This window comes from Pseudophryne corroboree, chromosome 11, assembly GCF_028390025.1.
Source record: "Pseudophryne corroboree isolate aPseCor3 chromosome 11, aPseCor3.hap2, whole genome shotgun sequence".
NCBI lineage: Eukaryota > Metazoa > Chordata > Amphibia > Anura > Myobatrachidae > Pseudophryne > Pseudophryne corroboree.
In genome coordinates, this window is record NC_086454.1 from 342,763,781 (window position 1) to 342,785,289 (window position 21,509).

The 21,509-nt window shown below is 53.0% G+C and overlaps 1 protein-coding gene across 1 annotated transcript; it reads right to left on the minus strand.

The window, feature by feature from the left end:
• Nucleotides 1-1,402: 1,402 nt before the first annotated feature.
• On the minus strand, nucleotides 1,403-20,991 carry SNTB2 (syntrophin beta 2). The gene is made up of 7 exons (XM_063945918.1): nucleotides 20,365-20,991; nucleotides 9,866-10,067; nucleotides 9,586-9,781; nucleotides 8,841-8,983; nucleotides 4,175-4,371; nucleotides 3,277-3,458; nucleotides 1,403-2,303 (listed from the first exon to the last, which is right to left on the minus strand). The coding sequence occupies exons 1-7, from the start codon at nucleotides 20,855-20,857 to the stop codon at nucleotides 2,211-2,213; spliced, it is 1,506 nt and encodes a 501-aa protein (XP_063801988.1). The 5' UTR covers nucleotides 20,858-20,991; the 3' UTR covers nucleotides 1,403-2,210.
• Between the last annotated feature and the right edge of the window lie 518 nt (nucleotides 20,992-21,509).

Here is a 21,509-nt window from a genome sequence, read left to right on the forward strand (position 1 = left end):
GCGGTCCGGCCAACGCAGGCGTGGCCGGACCGTTGGGTGGGTGGGCCGCGGCGGCTGCGTGACATCACACGCAGCCGCTGCGGGTCGGGGAGCGATGAGTAGCTTCCGGCCAGCACGCTAAAGCTGCGCTGGTCGGGAGCTACTCTTGAAGTGCAAAGGCATCGCCGCTGTGCGATGCGTTTGCACTTCTGCGGGGGGGGGGGGGGGGCACTGACATGCGGGGCGGACTAGCCCTGTACTGGGCGTCCCCCCGCATGTCAGTGTGAATGATAGTAGCTGGGCTAAATTTAGCACAGCTACGATCAACTCGGAATGACCCCCATAGCGTAATATTACAGGTATGGAAAACACTGGGAAGAATTAGGATAGTAAAGGCTAGTACAGTACTGGGTACTGGCTGCCAGTGTACACGGTACTGCTATAAAGCTCTTCCTGATGAGTAGTAAAAATCTGCACTCAGGTAATACAAAATGTTTTGTTCAAAAGTTACTGGAGCTTATTTACTAACAAAGAACAAGTGTGTGGTAACCCGTAGCAACTAATCCTCAATCAGCTTTAATGAACCTAGTGCAGCTTGTTAAGGTTGACTGCACAATTTTATTCCCAAGCAAGCATTTCCCCACTACATACTGACCACTAGATGGCAGTAGTCCACTGAGGATTCTTAAATGTACGCCTTATACACAGATTTACGGCAGCCATCTTGTGGGCTGAACCAACGTACGTGTCGGAATGTAAACAAATACTTCACCAGGAGCTAGTGACATTACAGAGACATGCCTCCGAGTGATACTAGTGATTGGTTAAGCTACATGCATCAATATTGCTTCACGGCACAACATGGCTGTACTCTCTGGACCGGATGCGGAAGTCACACCGGTCTGCATAGCTTGATTGTTTGCGCATGCCAAGAGACCGCACGTTCATCCAGACATGAAGCTGACACTATAGAAGCAGGGGGGGCACGGCATCTATTTAGTGCTAGGAGGAAGCTGGGGGCAGTGTGTGGAGAAATGGGGGTGAGACGGGCGGGCATGCCCCAAAAACAGCCTAAGGGAAACGATCCCATGCCCCCTTTTTCGTGGAAAGTGGCGCTGGGCAATATGTAAATGTTGGGAGGAATGGAACATGCATCGTTCCCGCCCCTTACCTTTGTAACGAACCTGGCTGTCAGGAATTGTGACGTATGCCCGCTGTAAACTGGGCACATACCCTACCGCTGCCAGCCACGGAGTTGTTGGGGTTTTTTGTAATGTTTTTGTGTCTGCGAGATAGGTAGCGGCTGGGTACAAACTGTTCCGTCATCTCCGCTGCGTGTGCGTGCATAACGGCGACACTGTATATATACACCGTATGTTCCAGCACTCATATATAGAGGAATAAAGGCGAATAGGAAGAGATGATCTGTGCAAATATATCATAGGTTTTACTGAACAGTTATAGAAAAATAAAGTGAATATAAATCCTGTTTATAAATAGGGAATATTTCCCCTTTAATCAAAGCATTTTTACCGTGATACGTAAACAATATCTCTGCACGAATATCTTTGGTTAAAATCTGGAGAAACTTTTGTCCAGAGTAGGTTTTGGAGCCAGCGGAAGGGGTGCTGCGCCCGGCTTACACAGCCGGACATGGTGTGGTCCCAGCAGGCCCCCCGTCATTGTGTAACTGTGCATGTAATGTGTGTACATATATATATAATTATATACTCTATAAATATCATTTGTGCATATAAACATAAACATTTAAGGCAGCAGTAACATTGAAGGCACTTTTGGTCATAAAAACATTATGGCTTCATATTCCCAGAGGACCGAACGTTGCGTTCAGTCGCTGTAGTGAAAGGGCTGAAGAGCCGACGCGTCCGTGACAGTCCGGTAAGACGGCGGCTCGGCCAGCACTTACCTTGGAAACATTTCCAACAGTTTCACAAACTCTTGTGGTTAAAAAAAATAAACAGCAAAAGTCTTTATAAAAATGCAGATTTTGTTTAGTCCAAAGCCCCCAATTCCGCCTGGTTTCACATAACGCGGCTCACATTCTGCGGGGTCCCGGCGCTCAGGGCGGCGGCTTGGGGAGCGGAGACTGTGCTAATGCCGTGTGATCGGATCAGACGCCGCGTACTGTCCCTCCTTACACGTTGTGATTGTCGCTAGAAGGCACTGGTTATACGGACAGCTGTGTGTGTCCTGCGGAGGGCACTTTAGGGTCAGGCCAGCAGGCCCATACGGGTGACTTTAGCAGAAAGGAATGTGTGTAACAGGAAAACAACCGGCTTCGGACACGTGTGCAGATCCAGCGTCTGAAAGAGGAGAGAGAACCGTGAGAGACCAGAGACACATACGCTGCAGTCACTATATAAAACGGGATACGGTCGTGCGGTCGACACAGCTTTGGTCGACAGTCATTAGGTCGACAGGTCGATATGAGTTTTAAAAAATAATAATAATTTTTTGGATTTTTCCATTGTTGACGATCCACGTGGACTACGATTGGAATAATGGGGGTCACTCTGAGTTGATCGTAGCTGTGCTAAATTTAGCACAGCTACGATCATTGACACCGATATGTGGGGGAGGGGGACGCCCAGCACAGAGTTATCCCGCCCCGCATGTCAGTGACCCCCCCCCCCTCCCCCGCAGAAGTGCAAACGCATCGCACAGAGGAGATGCCTTTGCACTTCAAGAGTAGTTCCCGGCCAGTGCAGCTTTAGCGTGCTGGCCGGGAGCTACTCACCGCTCCCCGGCTCGCAGCGGCTGCATGTAACGTCACGCAGCTGCTGCGGCCCGCGTCCCCCCCCCCCCCAAACGGTCCGACCACGCCTGCGTTGGCCGGACCGCTCCCGCCCAGCGACCGCCTCTGCCTCAGAGGCGATCGCTAGGCAACGACGGCTGCCATGCACCGGCGTACGGCGACGCATGCACAGTTTCGACCCAATCGCTGCGCTGCGAGAAACTGCAACGTGCGATCGGGTCGGAATGACCCCCAATAACCTGTGCTGAGCGCATCGGTAGCAGAGCGAGGCACCTTGCCCGAAGCATGGCGAGTAAAGCGAGCCATGCGAGGGGACACGGTGCCCTAATTGGGGTTCTCAGTCACTTTACGAAGAAAACTACACCAACAAAAAGTCCAAAAACTCATGTCAACATTTACACCTGTCGACCTTCAGTGGTCGACTTAAGTTGAGTCGACCCAACGACCCATATAAAACACCTTACATATTCTATATAATACATTTTATTGGAGTAGAGGAACACATATAAATACACTCTCACCAGCTCTCCTTCTGGGCCCCCGAAGTCCAGGTAAAGGTTTTTGTTTCCGTCATCTGCCGACATTTTCAGTTTCTCAAAAGGATAGCGGTGAAGGACCGGCCCGGAAGGGCCGCCGCGGCACACTGTGAATCCTGTGTCGTAGTGAATGGCGAGAGACACTCCCTCTCCGCGCAGAGAGCAGCCTGTTATACAGATACAGTACATATCACCATGGCGGCAATGCTGTAACATCTTATACAACGAGTCCCAGAACCCCCCCCCCCCCCCCCCCCGGGAGCAGCCTTATACCAAGCAGGAGGCCCCATATCCGTTTGGGTGCAGGGGCTTGATCAGTTAGCGGGAGGGTCTGTCAGCAAACTGGGGAGTAATACAGAAGGAGCCGCACTTCTCTATCGCCTAGCCCCGCCAATAGTGCACAGATACGCACCCATTCTAGTGGATGGGGCGCATTCGCGTCACGGATGCGCGCATGCCCCATACGCGGCAAGCCCAGGCACAGACGGAGCCACGATTAGCGTGGCTCCGTCTGTATCTGTTCTGGGTCCAAAAAACGGGTATAATATTGTATGCCGGCGACCAGCATACCAGCGCCGGAATCACGACCGCCGGCATATCGACAGTGTGGCGTGTGCAAATGAGCCCCTTGCGGGCACGCTGCGCTCGCCACGCTGCAGGCACGGTGACGCATATTTATTCTCCCACCAGGAGAGTCGTGGACCCCCAGGAGGGAGATAAAGTGTCGGTATCCCGGCTGTCGGGATTCTGGCGCTGGTATACTGTGCGCCGGGATCCCGACAGCCGGCAAACTGAAGACCACCCCTAAAAACCATACATATGGTGATGGCTATAAAGTTATCTGTATACCCCCCTCCTCCTCCCTTTTTGTACGATGACTTACTAATTGTGACCTCTCTCGTGAGTTCGGCCGCGGCGTGGCATCCTTGTACCAGGGCTCGTGTCCAAGCGGAGAGATCTCGCTGAGTCTCCACCCGGAAGACGTGCATTTCAATGCCCTGTGGACACCCTGTGCGGGTGGCAAATGTTAGATGTTGCCCCAAAGAGGGAGAATTGTGCCCAGGGCCCGAGTGCACCAACCTAGAAGAAAACCGGAGGAAATAAACACACAGCAATGCAGCCAGTAGCTATCCATCAGAAACCGGCAACGTTATAACTACACCCTAGGGTAACAGGTCCGCCAGAATCCCATCCGGACCCCATAGTCCCTGATCCGCGGGACAGGATGCCGTATAGAAGACTGCTGGAGGACACGCACAGAATCTCATATACCTTTCATCCAGCGTCGGTTACATGAGCGCACTACTGGGCTGCGAAAGGCCTCGCTCTGGGCAAACAGATTCAGGGCCGTATTCAATAGCTGGCGGAAGCTGCCGTCTTGTTGGAAAGACGGCAGCTTCCGAAGGGTTCCAACCTATTCATAGAGGGCTGGTTTTTACTGACAAGTGGGGAATTCCCGACTTGTCGAAAAACACGTGGATCGGCGGAATAGGCGCCGATCCGCATGCTTCTGTCGGAAACGGGGCCAAATGCAACAGGTTTTGGGCCCCCTTTCCGACAATCTCAATCTGACTTTACAAAAAGTCGGATTGAGCAGGGCGTCCCCCCGGCCAGGCTCCTCACTCCCGGCAGCGCCTCCCCCCACGCAGACATCACCCTCCCCCGCCCAAACATGTCCCCCGCCAGCGCACCGGGATCCGACACTTATTGACTATATCCCACAGTTGTTGTTTACAAGACAAACAAATTATATATATATATATATATATATATATATATATATATATAATCTGGCAATTCACATGAACCGTCACATAATTTTCATTACTGATTAATGACCTGTTCATAATGTCAAGAAAGTTGGGTATTATAAATATGTATGATGATTTGAGACACTTGTTAGGGTCTGAACATTATTTTTGGTGAAGGGTTTTGTGCTAAATGTAAAAATAAAAGTTGAGACTGATGGACAAGACCTTCAAATAGCCCTCGTAGACTGGAACTCTGGGATCATTTGTTATTTATTAGTACTGAACTCTATAGCTGAAGGTGGTAATACCAAGGAACACTAGTATATATATTGGTATGTTCACAACCAGAATTTAGTCCACCAATAAAGAGGTCTATTTTATTTCCCCTACTGGAGACACCAACTAAATCAGGTTACAAGGTATGATGATCTAATCCACTATAGATTATTGTCTCCTCTCCGGCCTGATAAATTACCCACTAGTACCATTAACTTATTGGTGCTTTATGTTAGGCGATGGTTTCTAGGTCACCCATTAGAATAACCAATCAGACTATTAGGAACTGAAGGCGCCTCGGAGGCGGTTTAGCGGTTAATCATCCACACTGGATAGCAGGACATTGAAAGGCCATACTGTATAATGGGGGTCATTCCGAGTTGATCACTAGCTGCAATTGTTCACAGCGCAGCGATCAGGCTAAAAAACGGCAGTTCTGCGCATGCGGTGCAACGTACGGGCACAACGAACGATGTAGTTTTGCACAGGGATTAGCGATGCACTTCAGTCGCACTGCTGGACGCAGAGTGATTGACATGAAGTGGGCGTTTCTGGGTGGCAACTGACCGTTTTCAGGGAGTGTGCGGAAAAACGCAGGCATGCCAGAGAAAACGCAGGCATGGCTGGGCGAACGCTTGGCGTGTTTGTGACGTCAAATCCGGAACTGAATAGTCTGAAGTGATCGCAAGCGCTGAGTAGGTTTTGAGCTACTCTGAAACTACACAAAAAAACTTTGCAGGCGCTCTGCGATAAAAACGTTTGCACTTCTGCTAAGCTAAAATACACTCCCGGTGTGCGGCGGCACAGCGTTTGCACGGAGGCTAAGAACTGCTAGCGAGCGATCAACTCGGAATGACCACCAATAGCCACACGGCAAGATCAGTTGGGGCGCAAACAGGAAGTTTACATTCCATAGTTTTCTCATGAGCACTGAACGGATCACAGGCCTCCAACAGCTAGAGAAGGGCAAAGGTAATGCGGAGTTGTTCACTGGTAGCCATGGGACAGGCACAACAGATCCTTTCTGACTACTTTCCGGAAGTGGCAATTTGTGTTCCACCAGCGGCAGGTGGACCACATAGCATCTCGCGCTTCTCTTAAATTTAAGTAATAGCAACGTCTAATATATCCTAATGGAAGCTAAAGGAAAGGAGGCTTTCATCTACACTTATAACGCCTGGTCTCTTACATAAATAGTTTGAAGAGTCTAACCCCATTACCGCAAGGCATCATGGGACAATTGGTTAATTAAGGGTTATTTCCTTTATTTAAAAAAAAAAACAAATCAAGTAATCAGAGGGATGAAATCCCTTCCCCTATACTACTGAAAATTCAACTAAAAAAGCTATTTTTCCCCATACAGGGATTATGACATTGACACACTTATCTCGCATAAACACACCAATCTAACTCTCTCTGCACATGTTACACCTGCCCCACCTGCACTGCACATAGGGGGTAATTCAGAGTTGATCACAGCAGCAAATTTGTTAGCAGTTGGGCAAAACCATCTGCACTGCAGGTGGGGCAGATGTAACATGTGCAGAGAGAGTTAGATTTGGGTGGGTTATATTGTTTCTGTGCAGGGTAAATACTGGCAGCTTTATTTTTGCACCATAAGGTCCCTCTGCCTCCCTGCACTCTCCTCTGCTGATTTCCGTGGTCCCGGTCACTGCTGATCGGTCAGCACGGCAGGATCCCCCCCCCCCCGCCCCTCCCCTCCAGCAACTGCAGACAATGGCAGACGCTGGGGAGTGTAAAATAACCCCCCCCCCCCTGTATACCTGGAGGCTGTCCCGGCTTTCAAAATGAAAGCCACAATGGTCGCAATGTTCCGATGGTCACGATGTTCCTGATCGATGTTTCGATGTTTTCGCGAATAAATAGATATATATATATATATATATATATATACATACACACACACACACACACATATATATATATTTTTTTTTTTTAAAGAAAAAATAAGTTTTGTTTTTTTTCAACTAAAATCATTTTGGATAGGGTTAAATGTTCTTTACCTGATTCACTCATAAAAAAAAAAAAAAAAAACACGACAATTTCGGAGCAGTTTTTGGCAAAATAAATTGTCAGTTAAGTGGTTAAAAATGCAGCATATGTAACCACATGATTCCCTTCTAATTCACAAAATAAATGGGCAGAGTGACAGCTGTCACGTGGGGGCTCGTTACTTGCTATTTTATCTCCAACCACAGTAATGTGCGGGGAAGATGTACAAGCGATTCCGCGACACAACGTTTCCTGTCCTTGCGAATAATCATTTATCAGACTCCGGTTTGGCACCTCTTCTATTTGTTAAAATTCTCCATCTCCCATAATTTTATATATATTTGTTCTAATGATCATGCAAGAAAATACAGGTAGATTCGCACTTTATATCTTTTTCTGTGTTTCAGAGAGATTATTGTTGAGGTAGGTACACACTTACCTAACTATATCGCTCATTTTCCCCCTCCTAAGCGATCGAGTTTACTATCGCCCATGGTGTATGCTGCGACCCCGCAGAGCGTTTAACGACCCTCTGTCTCAGCCATGGATGCAGCTCAATTTGGACTTATCGTACAAAGCTGCGAGCTCCAACCGGCCGCGACATGACGTCACTGCGCGATATTAGTGATATCGCAGTGTGTATGCCCGCCGTGGTCCGGGAGGGAAAACACAAGATGCTGTCGCTCACCGAGCACATCGCTTACTGTGTACCCACTTTTGGACGGGTGTAGTATGGTATGCCGGCGGTCGGGCTCCAGGCGACCAGCATACCGGCACCGGGAGCCCGACCGCCGGCATACCGACAGTGTGGCGAGCTACGCGTGCCACGCTATTTTATTCTCCCTCCAGGGGGGTCGTGGACCCCCACAAGGGAGAATAAGTGTCGGTATGCCGGCTGTCGGGATTCTGGCTACGGTATACTGTGCGCCGGGATCCCGACAACCAGCATACTGAAGACCACCCCTTTTGGACTGTGCACACTAAGATGCCCAGACATTACATCACTAAATCCTGTTACATTTATATTGGTTTATTTATATTTTAAAATGTATATAACAAAAATAACAACAAAGCATCTTTTGTGCTCATTTAATTGTATATTTGTTCCTACGATAGAGTCTGCCCAGGTATGACTACTTGTATTTTACCGCCTAGTTCCATAAGATCCAAACCGGGCCTTCAAGCTGCACTCCCACCTACCAGATACATTTGTCTGACTTTCTTCCATGGACCTAACCGGTGCTGCTGGTCTTCCTTGACCTGACCGGTGATGCTGGTCTTCCCTGACCTGAACGGTGATGCTGGTCTTCCCTAGGACTGACCCAATTTTGTAGCAGAACCAGAAACCAGCGAATCACATTAATTTGCTGCTTTGAAGGATGGTGAAAAGGGAGAACCAATCACACGGCGCAAGCTCTTGATTGCATATTGTGATTGGTCCCCCCCCCCCCGTTGGCTCAGCTTTGAATGCATAGAATAACAAGAAGTGTAAGCAAAACGCTCCATTACCTGGTAGAGACTAGCGGTAACATCAGCTTTGGGTGCGCCCACTCTTCCCGTGTCCTCGGCATTGATTCAAAGAGTAGAAAATCCCTCTGAGAGACAACGGCGAGCGTTGGATTCCATGTAGAGCGGCCATCATCCTGAGGCACCTGGGAGAGCAGTACAGAGAGTCAGGGCCTGCCCCAAGTACACAGTATGCCTCACCCTGCACCAGGGAGAGCAGTACAGAGAGTCAGGACATGCCCCAAGTACACAGTATGCCTCGCCCCCTGCACCAGGGAGAGCAGTACAGAGAGTCAGGGCATGCCCCAAGTACACAGTATGCCTCACCCTGCACCAGGGAGAGCAGTACAGAGAGTCAGGGCATGCCCCAAGTACACAGTATGCCTCGCCCTGCCCCAGGGAGAGCAGTACAGAGAGTCAGGGCATGCCCCAAGTACACAGTATGCCTCACCCTGCCCCATGGAGAGCAGTACAGAGAGTCAGGGCATGCCCCAAGTACACAGTATGCCTCGCCCCCTGCACCAGGGAGAGCAGTACAGAGAGTCAGGACATGCCCCAAGTACACAGTATGCCTCACCCTGCCCCAGGGAGAGCAGTACAGAGAGTCAGGACATGCCCCAAGTACACAGTATGCCTCACCCTGCCCCAGGGAGAGCAGTACAGAGAGTCAGGGCATGCCCCAAGTACACAGTATGCCTCACCCTCAACCGCGTGCGGGGCACATCACAAACAGAGACACCTGACGCACCTGCTCGGCCACCCAGCCCAAATGTCTGAGGTCCTCACTGGCAGCTCCCAGGATGCACTGCGTCTCGGCCAGGACCTGCGGCAGCAGAGCAGATATGTTGTTGTGTAGCGCCTGCGACCAGGACAGCGCGGAGGCTGAATCTCTGCAGCGGAGCACGAGGGAGTGACATCCATCCGGGGAGCGCAGTTCCACCAGCCTGTAAGAGATCTAGGCATGAGAGAGGGAGAGGAGAGGGAGAGGTACACCACCTGACATCTGGTCACGCACAATGGTCACTGACCGTCCCTCCGGGTCGCACATGCTCAGATTGCGCGCAGCGTAGCACATTTTTAAAGGAATGACCTTGGTGTCCCGGAAGCAGCGTTTGGGAGACCCGGATGAGTCGCTGTTTGCCGGACTGTGCGGGTCACAGCCGTCCCAGGGAAGGTCGCCCACCAGGGACGCTTTCTGGATGTAGGGAGACACGTCCTGCAGGAAACGCACTGTGGGAAAACACACAAGAGAGATGGAGTGTAAGCTCTTCCGCATCTGCACAGATGTGAGGTCACTAGGACACCCCCGGGCAGGTGGCAGTCACAGGGCAGCGCTGGGGTGACCTGCCTGGCGGTACCATATGATCCTTGTATGCTGGTATCAATTACACCCACTCTGGGACCCTATGGATCCCGCAGATCTACAGTGAATAAAGTCTACTCAGTATTCATACACTAGAGCAGGGGTGGGTAAAAAGGGTCCATCCAGCTCCGGTAGGACTACACATCCCAGCATTGCCTGCTGAGTTTTAGCACGCCCTGTGGCAAGACATGCTGGTATGTGTAGTCCTGCAGCAGCTGGAGAGCCACTTATCGCACAGTCCTGCACTAGAGCGCTAGTCAATCACGCTCCTATACTTGATGGGGTTCTGGAACAGAGAGATATATATATATATATATATATATATATATATATATACACTTAATTTTGCTTATTTGTGCTACATAGCGATTTTCAGCCACATACACAAATTGCTGCTGCATGAAATAAATCACATATCTGACAATTGGTCATTTCATAAAGTGGTCAGATGCGTTTAAAGCCCTTTTCTTGTTCCTGCGCCAATACAGTCCACATATAAATGCGGAACAGACGCGGCCGTGTCTGCCGGACACAGACCCTTCTAATAGTACAAGTGCGGATAACCCGATTTGTATTTGTACAGGGGAAGGACGGAGCACTATGAGGCCATTCCAGACAAACACAGGTTCAGATTCCTCACAGCTTCTTCCAGAGAATAACAAGCGGCGAGTTACATAACGGTCACTGCAGTCGGCATTCCAGCACCACCTCCTCCCCCGACGGGTACAAAGGGGTTAATCTGCTATCTAGCTGCAGATTATATTGCTAGCTGCAAAACAGGGAGGATTAGAGAGCTGGCCTATATAAGGGAGAGGGGAGAGGGAGCTGAGGGGGGGGGGGGGGGGTGCAGGAGAGGAGAGGGGGCGCTGAGGGGGGAGAGGTGCAGTAGAGGGGGCGCTGAGTGGGAGAGGTGCAGGAGAGAAGAGGGGGTGCTGAGGGGGAGAGGTGCAGGAGAGAAGAGGAGGCGCTGAGGGGGAGAGGTGCAGGAGAGAAGAGGGGGCACTGAGGGGGAGAGGTGCAGGAGAGAAGAGGGGGCGCTGAGGGGGAGAGGTGCAGGAGAGGAGAGAGGGTGCTGAGAGGGAGATGTGCAGGAGAGAAGAGGGGGCGCTGAGGGGAGAGGTGCAGGAGAGAAGAGGGGTTGCTGAGGGGGAGAGGTGCAGGAGAGGAGAGGGGGCGCTGAGGGGGAGAGGTGCAGGAGAGGAGAGGGGGCGCTGAGGGGGAGAGGTGCAGGAGAGAAGAGGGGGTGCTGAGGGGGAGAGGTGCAGTAGAGGGGGCGCTGAGGGGAGAGGTGCAGGAGAGAAGAGGGGGTGCTGAGGGGGAGAGGTGCAGGAGAGGAGAGGGGGCGCTGAGGGGGAGAGGTGCAGGAGAGAAGAGGGGGTGCTGAGGGGGAGAGGTGCAGGAGAGAAGAGGGGGTGCTGAGGGGGAGAGGTGCAGGAGAGAAGAGGGGGTGCTGAGGGGGAGAGGTGCAGGAGAGAAGAGGGGGTGCTGAGGGGGAGAGGTGCAGGAGAGAAGAGGGGGCGCTGAGGGGGAGAGGTGCAGGAGAGAAGAGGGGGTGCTGAGGGGGAGAGGTGCAGGAGAGAAGAGGGGGTGCTGAGGGGGAGGGGTGCAGGAGAGGGGAGGGGGTGCTGAGGGGGAGAGGTGCAGGAGAGAAGAGGGGGTGCTGAGGGGGAGAGGTGCAGGAGAGAAGAGGGGGAGAGGTGCAGGAGAGAAGAGGGGGCGCTGAGGGGGAGAGGTGCAGGAGAGGAGAGGGGGCGCTGAGGGGGAGAGGTGCAGGAGAGGGGGCGCTGAGGGGGGCGAGGTGCAGAGGAGAAGAGGGGGTGCTGAGGGGGGTTTTGGGACAAGCTCCCCTTGGGTATAATGCAGAGAGAATAAACCATCAGCACAGATTCCGGCACATGGGTGTAACCATGCCTCTCTTTACAGTTAAAAAAGATATCACGTATTTATAAGGTGTGCCTCTTATTTACCTAAACGGCAATTACAGAGGTAATTACTTCATTTGGAACCTGCATCTTTTGACAAGCGTACTTACAGGACAGAGATAATGAGCAACCGACTTTATTTATTATTTATTTTTGTATAATTTAACCCCTGAATGGGCGGATTCTACTGTTTAGGAAGTAAGCTGCGGGTAAGCCCCAGGACAAGTGCGACACCCAGCCCGTGTTTGCCCGCAGTAATGGTGGAGGCTCTGATGTGGTCAGTGGTTTGGCCCGAAAGAACCTACATGTGCGGCCAACCAGGAATCTAATCCAGATAACTAGAGAGCGTGGTTTGTGTAAGACCAGGAACATCACTGAGGCACGAGGTACAAAGCAAAGGCACTAGAAACTCACTATTCTCCTGGATGTACTATAGCAGCAGCTGGTAGTGATTAGCAGCACAGCAGACCAGGTGCTCACAGGAGACATCACTGAGGCACGAGGTACAGAGCAGAGGCACTAGGCACACACTATTCTCCTGGATGTACTATAGCAGCAGCTGGTAGTGATTAGCAGCACACCAGACCAGGCGGTCACAGGAGACATCACTGAGGCATGAGGTACAGAGCAGAGGCACTAGGCACACACTATTCTCCTGGATGTACTATAGGAGCAACTGGCACTGATTAGCCTCACACCAGACCAGGCACTCACAGGGGACATCACTGAGGCACGAGGCACACACTATTCTCCTGGATGTACTATAGCAGCAGCTGGCAGTGATTAGCAGCACACCCAGACCAGGCACTCACAGGGGACATCACTGAGGCACGAGGCACAAAGCAGAGGCACCAGGCACACACTATTCTCCTGGATGTACTATAGCAGCAGCTGGCAGTGATTAGTTGTACACTAGACCAGACACTCACAGGGGACATCACTGAGGCACGAGGCACAAAGCAGAGGCACCAGGCACGCACTATTCTCCTGGATGTACTATAGCAGCAGCTGGCAGTGATTAGCCGCACACTAGACCAGACACTCACAGGGGACATCACTGAGGCACGAGGCACAAAGCAGAGGCACCAGGCACACACTATTCTCCTGGATGTACTATAGCAGCAGCTGGCAGTGATTAGCAGCACACCCAGACCAGGCACTCACAGGGGACATCACTGAGGCACAAAGCAAAGGCACCAGGCACGCACTATTCTCCTGGATGTACTATAGCAGCAGCTGGCAGTGATTAGCCTCACACCAGGCCAGACACTCACAGGGGACGTGGAAATGTTATTAATCACATCCCACATCGCATGAGATCATCCAGTCACGCAGGCTCCAACTTTCTTATTTTCCATCACATTTACCAAATTTGGTTATCCTAACGTCGTGCCTCTTTCCACGGGCACCTTACTCCGTCTACATAACCTTACCATCGGTTCCATCCGCGAGATCCCCTCTATACACTCAGGTTCACTACTTCCCATCTAAACACTTATGGTGGTATCCAATTAGCCGCGATAATGCAGCGACTGCGTAAAACAGGGAGTTTTTACGATTTTTATCACCCATATCCAATGACATCTTTAGAAAAACCTGTTTAATGCGCAAAAATATATAGGGTCTGCAAAAAGGGGAGGACCTATGTATTTCTGTGGCACTTGTCGTGGTGAGGTGGCGAAACCAATCTCTGATAATTGGCGGCTATTGGAGTTAATATAATAGCCCGGCGAACCAATTAGCCGTGATAAGTTACCATGACTAATTGGATACCACCCAATGTCAGCATCTAACTCCTAATCTACCTATTAAGCCCACGCCAATGCCACAGCGCTCCCCTAATCTATAAACCAGTGCTCTCGCAGGAAACAGCGCCCGTCTCCTCTCACAGTCTCTCTCCCCTCCAGGACACCTTTTGTGCTGCCCCCATTCTATGGAACAGCTCTCCACGCCGCCAGACACGCTCAGAGGGCCTTATTAAGGCGTGGCCGCAGTGGCGATGTGGCATGCAAGTGGGCGACAGTTTAAGTCTGCGCATGACTCCCGGTCGCTATGCACATGCGTCCCCGATGGCCACCGCGCCAAGACGCAGAATAAATCCGGACGGAGAGAAATGGAATTCTGTGGGTGCGGCTAACCAGACGCTGGCGTTGCACAGTCAGCGGTTGCGTATAAGGATGTAGAACCGCTCACACAGGAAGCCATGTTCAGAAACCGCGCCTGGCGCAAGTTTCGATGTTGCGACTGATGGTGCAGCTAAAGGCGCACGGAGAAGGATTTGAGCCTCGGTATGATAGGAAAGGATTGCGGCAAAAGACACAGGCGGGAACCACCCCCAGGGTCTCCTCGCTTTTACACAAGGGTACAGCCTTACCGCCATGTAACGTGCTCGTCTGATCCGTCAGACAGTTCTCATTCTGAAGGAAGATTCCACAAGCCGCAACGCTTACGGCAAGTCTGAGAGGACGTCAGATGTAACCTGCGGAGCTGTGAGCAGAGAGCTGCTTACATAACTGCACGGCCAATCAGAAGACACCGTGTATGATGCGGCGCAGTTACACGAAGGCTGGAACAAAATATTGTTCCGTCTTTTACAGAATTGCCCAATGTTTACGGGCAATCTCAGATGGTTCCGGAGGAAGGGAATTCATTAATTAACCGTCATTCTGATGTGTAACCAACCTCAGGCCGAGGATACCAGCCGGGCGTAGCCTAGTGTGTGGCAGCGTGGCCATACCCCCAGGAGAACACCCAGGCCCACTTTACACGTTGCGCTGCCTGCTGGAGGGGCTGTGATCACGTCTTACTGGGGGACGTGGCTGCTTGACACAAGATTGCACAGAAAAACCTGCGGACAATTGAATTGCCCCCTAACAGGAATAAGGAATGTGGGGTCTAATTCACATCTGATTGCAGCAGCAAATTTGTTAGCAAATGGGCAAAACCATGTGCACTGCAGGGAGGGCAGAGGTAACATGTGCAGAGAGAGCTGGATTTGGGTGGGTTATATTGTTTCTGTGCAGGGTAAATACTGGCTGCTTTATTTTTACACTGCAATTTAGATTTAAGTTTGAACACACCCCACCCAAATCTAATTCTCTCTGCACATGTTACATCTGCCTCCCCTGCAGTGCACATGGTTTTGCCAAACTGCTAACAAATTTGCTGCTGCGATCAGATGTGAATTAGGCCCGTGATTCCCGTCATAGCTTTGCATGTGGCATTCTGACAGCAAAAATCTGGGGCTGAAACGTTGGAGAACAATGTTCTATATTCACTTTAACGTAATGTATAAACAGCGTATTGTGGTGTTACACAGCACTACCAAGTATCTCTCAGCAGTACATAACCTAGCACAGGTATCCCCCCCCTAACTGTACCCCAGATTCCACCATCCATCTTTTATGGCTGCTAACACTAGGGAATGTCATATGTAAACAGCGAATGACATATAACCAGGGGGCAGATAGAAGCATTAGGAGAGCTGTTCATTTGTTAATTAAACACACTTGTGCAGAGGACAATGTAACTTGGTTTATATTACAGGGAAAGTCACCCGGGAAGTTTAACTCTTTTGTAGTCACGACACAGGACGGACACAGTACAATGAGGCAGATTATCCCCTAGATAACACGACAGCGCCCATCAGTTGGGGGAGGTGATTGATATTAATGCTGACTTAAAACCGATTAGTATTCCCACAAGCAGACTCAGCAAATCTCTGCAATGGTCACAGCAGGGGTTAATGTGCACGCACAATTCCCAGATTCTTGGCTGGTCTGGAGGATTATAAGGGGGACCAACTAAAAAGAATGATAAAATACGGGGATACATTTTTTTGCAAAGCACAGACCCCGCTGTGAGAGCTGCCTGTCACTGCTCATTGGCTTACACAATTAGGGGGGGGGGGGGGGGGGGGCAAGCGGCAAACACAAGAGAGTGTTCTGCAACTGTCAGGGTAAAGCGCCGCTTCCCTGCCTGTCACTTCCCCAATGCACTTAGTGCTGTCACTCACCTCACTACATGTCACTTCCCCAATGCACTTAGTGCTGTCACTCACCTCACTACCTGTCACTTCCCCCAATGCACTTAGTGCTGTCACTCGCCTCACTACCTGTCACTTCCCCCAATGCACTTAGTGCTGTCACTCACCTCACTACCTGTCACTTCCCCCAATGCACTTAGTGCTGTCACTCGCCTCACTACATGTCACTTCCCCACGCACTTAGTGCTGTCACTCGCCTCACTACCTGTCACTTCCCCAATGCACTTAGTGCTGTCACTCACCTCACTGCCTGTCACTTCCCCAATGCACTTAGTGCTGTCACTCACCTCACTGCCTGTCACTTCCCCAATGCACTTAGTGCTGTCACTCGCCTCACTACCTGTCACTTCCTCAATGCACTTAGTGCTGTCACTCACTTCCCTGCCTGTCACTTCCCCAATGCACTTAGTGCTGTCACTCACTTCCCTGCCTGTCACTTCCCCAATGCACTTAGTGCTGTCACTCACCTCACTGCCTGTCACTTCCCCCAATGCACTTAGTGCTGTCACTCGCCTCACTACCTGTCACTTCCCCCAATGCACTTAGTGCTGTCACTCACCTCACTACCTGTCACTTCCCCAATGCACTTAGTGCTGTCACTCACCTCACTACCTGTCACTTCCCCAATGCACTTAGTACTGTCACTCACCTCACTGCCTGTCACTTCCCCAATGCACTTAGTGCTGTCACTCACCTCACTACCTGTCACTTCCCCAATGCACTTAGTGCTGTCACTCACCTCACTGCCTGTCACTTCCCCCAATGCACTTAGTGCTGTCACTCACCTCACTCACCTCACTACCTGTCACTTCCCCAATGCACTTAGTACTGTCACTCACCTCACTGCCTGTCACTTCCCCCAATGCACTTAGTGCTGTCACTCACCTCACTACCTGTCACTTCCCCAATGCACTTAGTGCTGTCACTCACCTCACTACCTGTCACTTCCCCCAATGCACTTAGTGCTGTCACTCACCTCACTACCTGTCACTTCCCCCAATGCACTTAGTGCTGTCACTCGCCTCACTACCTGTCACTTCCCCCAATGCACTTAGTGCTGTCACTCACCTCACTACCTGTCACTTCCCCCAATGCACTTAGTGCTGTCACTCGCCTCACTACATGTCACTTCCCCACGCACTTAGTGCTGTCACTCGCCTCACTACCTGTCACTTCCCCAATGCACTTAGTGCTGTCACTCACCTCACTGCCTGTCACTTCCCCAATGCACTTAGTGCTGTCACTCACCTCACTGCCTGTCACTTCCCCAATGCACTTAGTGCTGTCACTCGCCTCACTACCTGTCACTTCCCCAATGCACTTAGTGCTGTCACTCACTTCCCTGCCTGTCACTTCCCCAATGCACTTAGTGCTGTCACTCACCTCACTGCCTGTCACTTCCCCCAATGCACTTAGTGCTGTCACTCGCCTCACTACCTGTCACTTCCCCCAATGCACTTAGTGCTGTCACTCACCTCACTGCCTGTCACTTCCCCAATGCACTTAGTGCTGTCACTCACCTCACTACCTGTCACTTCCCCAATGCACTTAGTGCTGTCACTCACCTCACTACCTGTCACTTCCCCAATGCACTTAGTACTGTCACTCACCTCACTGCCTGTCACTTCCCCAATGCACTTAGTGCTGTCACTCACCTCACTACCTGTCACTTCCCCAATGCACTTAGTGCTGTCACTCACCTCACTGCCTGTCACTTCCCCCAATGCACTTAGTGCTGTCACTCACCTCACTACCTGTCACTTCCCCAATGCACTTAGTACTGTCACTCACCTCACTGCCTGTCACTTCCCCCAATGCACTTAGTGCTGTCACTCACCTCACTACCTGTCACTTCCCCAATGCACTTAGTGCTGTCACTACTGTCCATCACTGACCTCACACCTTGTCCCTGTATTCTCCCCGATGCACTTGGAAAGTCACAGATGACCAGAAGAGAAAGCTGCGGCAAAGACATTGGCCCTCATTCCGAGTTGTTCGCTCTGTAAATTTCATCGCATCGCAGCGGTTTTCTGCTTAGTACGCATGCGCAATGTTCGCACTGCGACTGCGCCAAGTAATTTTGCTATGAAGATAGTATTTTTACACACAGCTTTTCCTTCGCTCCGGCGATCGTAGTGTGATTGACAGGAAGTGGGTGTTTCTGGGCGGAAACACAGCGTTTTATGGGCGTGTGGATGAAAACGCTACCGTTTCCGGAAAAAACGCAGGAGTGGCCGGAGAAACGGGGGAGTGTCTGGGCGAACGCTGGGTGTGTTTGTGACGTCAAACCAGGAACGACAAGCACTGAACTGATCGCAGATGCCGAGTAAGTCTGAAGCTACTCTGAGACTGCTAAGAAGTTTGTAATCGCAATATTGCGAATACATCGTTCGCAATTTTAAGAAGCTAAGATTCACTCCCAGTAGGCGGCGGCTTAGCGTGTGCAATACTGCTAAAATCGCCTTGCGAGCGAACAACTCGGAATGAGGGCCATTGTAAAGAGATACAAAGTGTGCTGCCCGTCACTGACCTGTCACCTTGCCCCTGCATTCTTCCCAATGCACTAATACCACTCTCACACCAAAAACACAGGTTCAACCTGGTCAGACCCTGTTTACACTGCACCTTGGATCCGGTTAATTCCCGGGTCAGCCCCATTTATACTGAACCCGGATCTGCCCTGCATGAGGCGGACCTCTGCATACACAGCCAATCAGCAGCTTTTACGCATGACCCGGGTCGAGCTGTTCACACTGCACTGTTACCATTACCATTACCTTGTCACTCCACCTGTGTTGTTTCTCAAGGACCCTTTTACACCAAGCTGTGACCTGGGTATACCCAGTAATAACCCGGGTCAAATGCTCGGTGTAAAAGCGGTATTAGTTACAGAGGCAGTGATACATTAGTGCGGCCCATGGCCACAGGGAGTGAAAAGCTGCGTGCCACCGGGAGGGGACAGCTGCGGGGCAGCGGGAGGGGAAGCACCCGGGTACTGGGAGGGAAAGCTGCGGGGCATCGGGAGGGGAAAGCTGCGGGGCACCGGGAGGGGAAAGCTGCGGGGCACCGGGAGGGGAAGCACTTGGGTACTGGGAGGGGAAAGCTGCGGGGCACCGGGAGGGGAAAGCTGCGGGGCACCGGGAGGGGAAGCACCCGGGTACTGAGAGGGAAAGCTGCGGGGCACCGGGAGGGTAAAGCTGCGGGGCATCGGGAGGGGAAATACCAGGGGCACCGGGAGGGGAAACACCAGGGGCACCGGGAGGGGAAACACCAGGGGCACCGGGAGGGGAAACACCAGGGGCACCGGGAGGGGAAACACCAGGGGCACCGGGAGGGGAAACACCAGGGTCACCGGGAGGGGAAACACCAGGGGCACCGGGAGGGGAAACACCAGGGGCACCGGGAGGGGACAGCTGCGGGGAAGCACCCGGGTACTGGGAGGGGAAAGCCGCGGGGCATCGGGAGGGGAAAGCTGCGGGGCACCGTGAGGGGAAAGCTGCGGGGCACCGGGAGGGGAAAGCTGCGGGGCACCGGGAGGGGAAAGCTGCGGGGCACCGGGAGGGGAAGCACCCGGGTACTGGGAGAGGAAAGCTGCGGGGCACCGGGAGGGGAAGCACCCGGGTACTGGGAGGGGAAAGCTGCGAGGCACCGAGAGGGGAAAGCTGCGGGGCACCGGGAGGGGAAAGCTGCGGGGCATTGGGAGGGGAAAGCTGCGGGGCATTGGGAGGGGAAAGCTGCGGGGCATTGGGAGGGGAAAGCTGCGGGGCACCGGGAGGGGAAGCACCCGGGTACTGGGAGGGGAAAGCTGCGGGGCACCGGGAGGGGAAGCACCCGGGTACTGGGAGGGGAAAGCTGCGGGGCACCGGGAGGGGGAAGCACCCGGGTACTGGGAGGGGAAAGCTGCGGGGCACCGGGAGGGGAAGCACCCGGGTACTGGGAGGGGAAAGCTGCGGGGCACCGGGAGGGGAAAGCTGCGGGGCACCGGGAGGGGAAAGCTGCGGGGCACCGGGAGGGGAAAGCTGCGGGGCACCGGGAGGGGAAAGCTGGAAGCTGCGGGGCACCGGGAGGGGAAGCACCAGGGCACCGGGAGGGGAAGCACCAGGGCACCGGGAGGGGAAGCACCAGGGCACCGGGAGGGGAAGCACCAGGGCACCGGGGCAATAACCGTGCAGCAGCTGAAAGCCACTGAGCACCCACCTTCCAGGGTCACCTCCTTGCCAGCCTTCTTCAGCACCTGTACCGCCTGGTCGTGGGTGGCACTCCGCAGGTCTGCCCCGTTGACGGACAAGATGGCATCGCCCACCCGCAGTGCCTGGCTCTGGTCGGCCGCCAGCCCCGGGAAGATCTTGGAGATGAGGATGGGCATGCGGTTCTCCTGGCCGCCCTTGATGCTGATGCCCAGGCCGCCGGACTCCTGCTTCACCACCCGCACACTCCGCACCGGCTCCGGGCTCTCCGGGGGGAAGCGGGCTCCGGGGCTGCCCAGTCCTGACTCCGAGCCGCAGTCTGAGCCGGGACCCTTGCGGGGGCTGCTGCCCGGGGCCAGCTCCGTGCCATTGCTCAGCCCGCCCTCCTGCTCCGAGCTCAGGCTTAGGCTCTCCCCTGACAGCTCGGCCTGGACCCGGAGCCAGTGATCCTGCAGCAGCAGGTCCAGGGGCCCCGACTTGGAGGCTCGGGTCCAGACGGCCATGGAGGTGTGAGGCACGGCGAGCCCGGGGCTGCTGCTACCGCTACTCAGTCAGGGAGAGACTTCCGCTCCTGCAGCCACCGGTGCCCGCACCCTCCCCGGCCACATCCACACGTGGCACAGCGCCCCCTGCCGGCTGCCTGCGGGTGACAGCTGGGTGCCGGGCAACTGGGTGACTGGTACTGCCCGGGAACTACAGGTCCCTGCATGCCCTGGCAGCTATGGCTCTCCCACCTGCTGGGGAACTACAAGTGCCTGCATGCCCTGCCAGCACACTAACCAGGCCTAGCTATCTCTGGCTCTCCACCTGCTGGGGAACTACAAGTCCCTGCATGCCCTGCCAGCATACTAACCAGGCCTAGCTATCTGCGGCTCTCCACCTGCTGGGGAACTACAGGTCCCTGCATGCCCTGCTAGCATACCTAGTGACAGCACTGTAACCAGGTCTAGCTGTCTGTGGCTCTTCACCAGCTGGTGAACTACAAGTCCCTGCATGTCCTGCCAGCATACCTAGTTACAGCACACTAACCAGGCCTAGCTATCTCTGGCTCTCCACCTGCTGGGGAACTACAAGTCCCTGCATAGCACACTAACCAGGCCTAGCTATCTGTGGCTCTCCACCTACTGGGGAACTACAAGTCCCTGCATGCCCTGC

Excerpts from the sequence above, each read along its gene's own strand:
- SNTB2 (XM_063945918.1), bottom strand. The coding sequence starts at position 20,857 with ATGGCCGTCTGGACCCGAGCCTCCAAGTCGGGGCCCCTGGACCTGCTG. Across the intron at positions 10,068-20,364 it reads CAAGGAGGTGACCCTGGAAG|TGCGTTTCCTGCAGGACGTG; the intron begins GTGGGTGCTCAG and ends GTTTTCCCACAG. Across the intron at positions 4,372-8,840 it reads TTACCGCTAGTCTCTACCAG|GTTGGTGCACTCGGGCCCTG; the intron begins GTAATGGAGCGT and ends GTTTTCTTCTAG.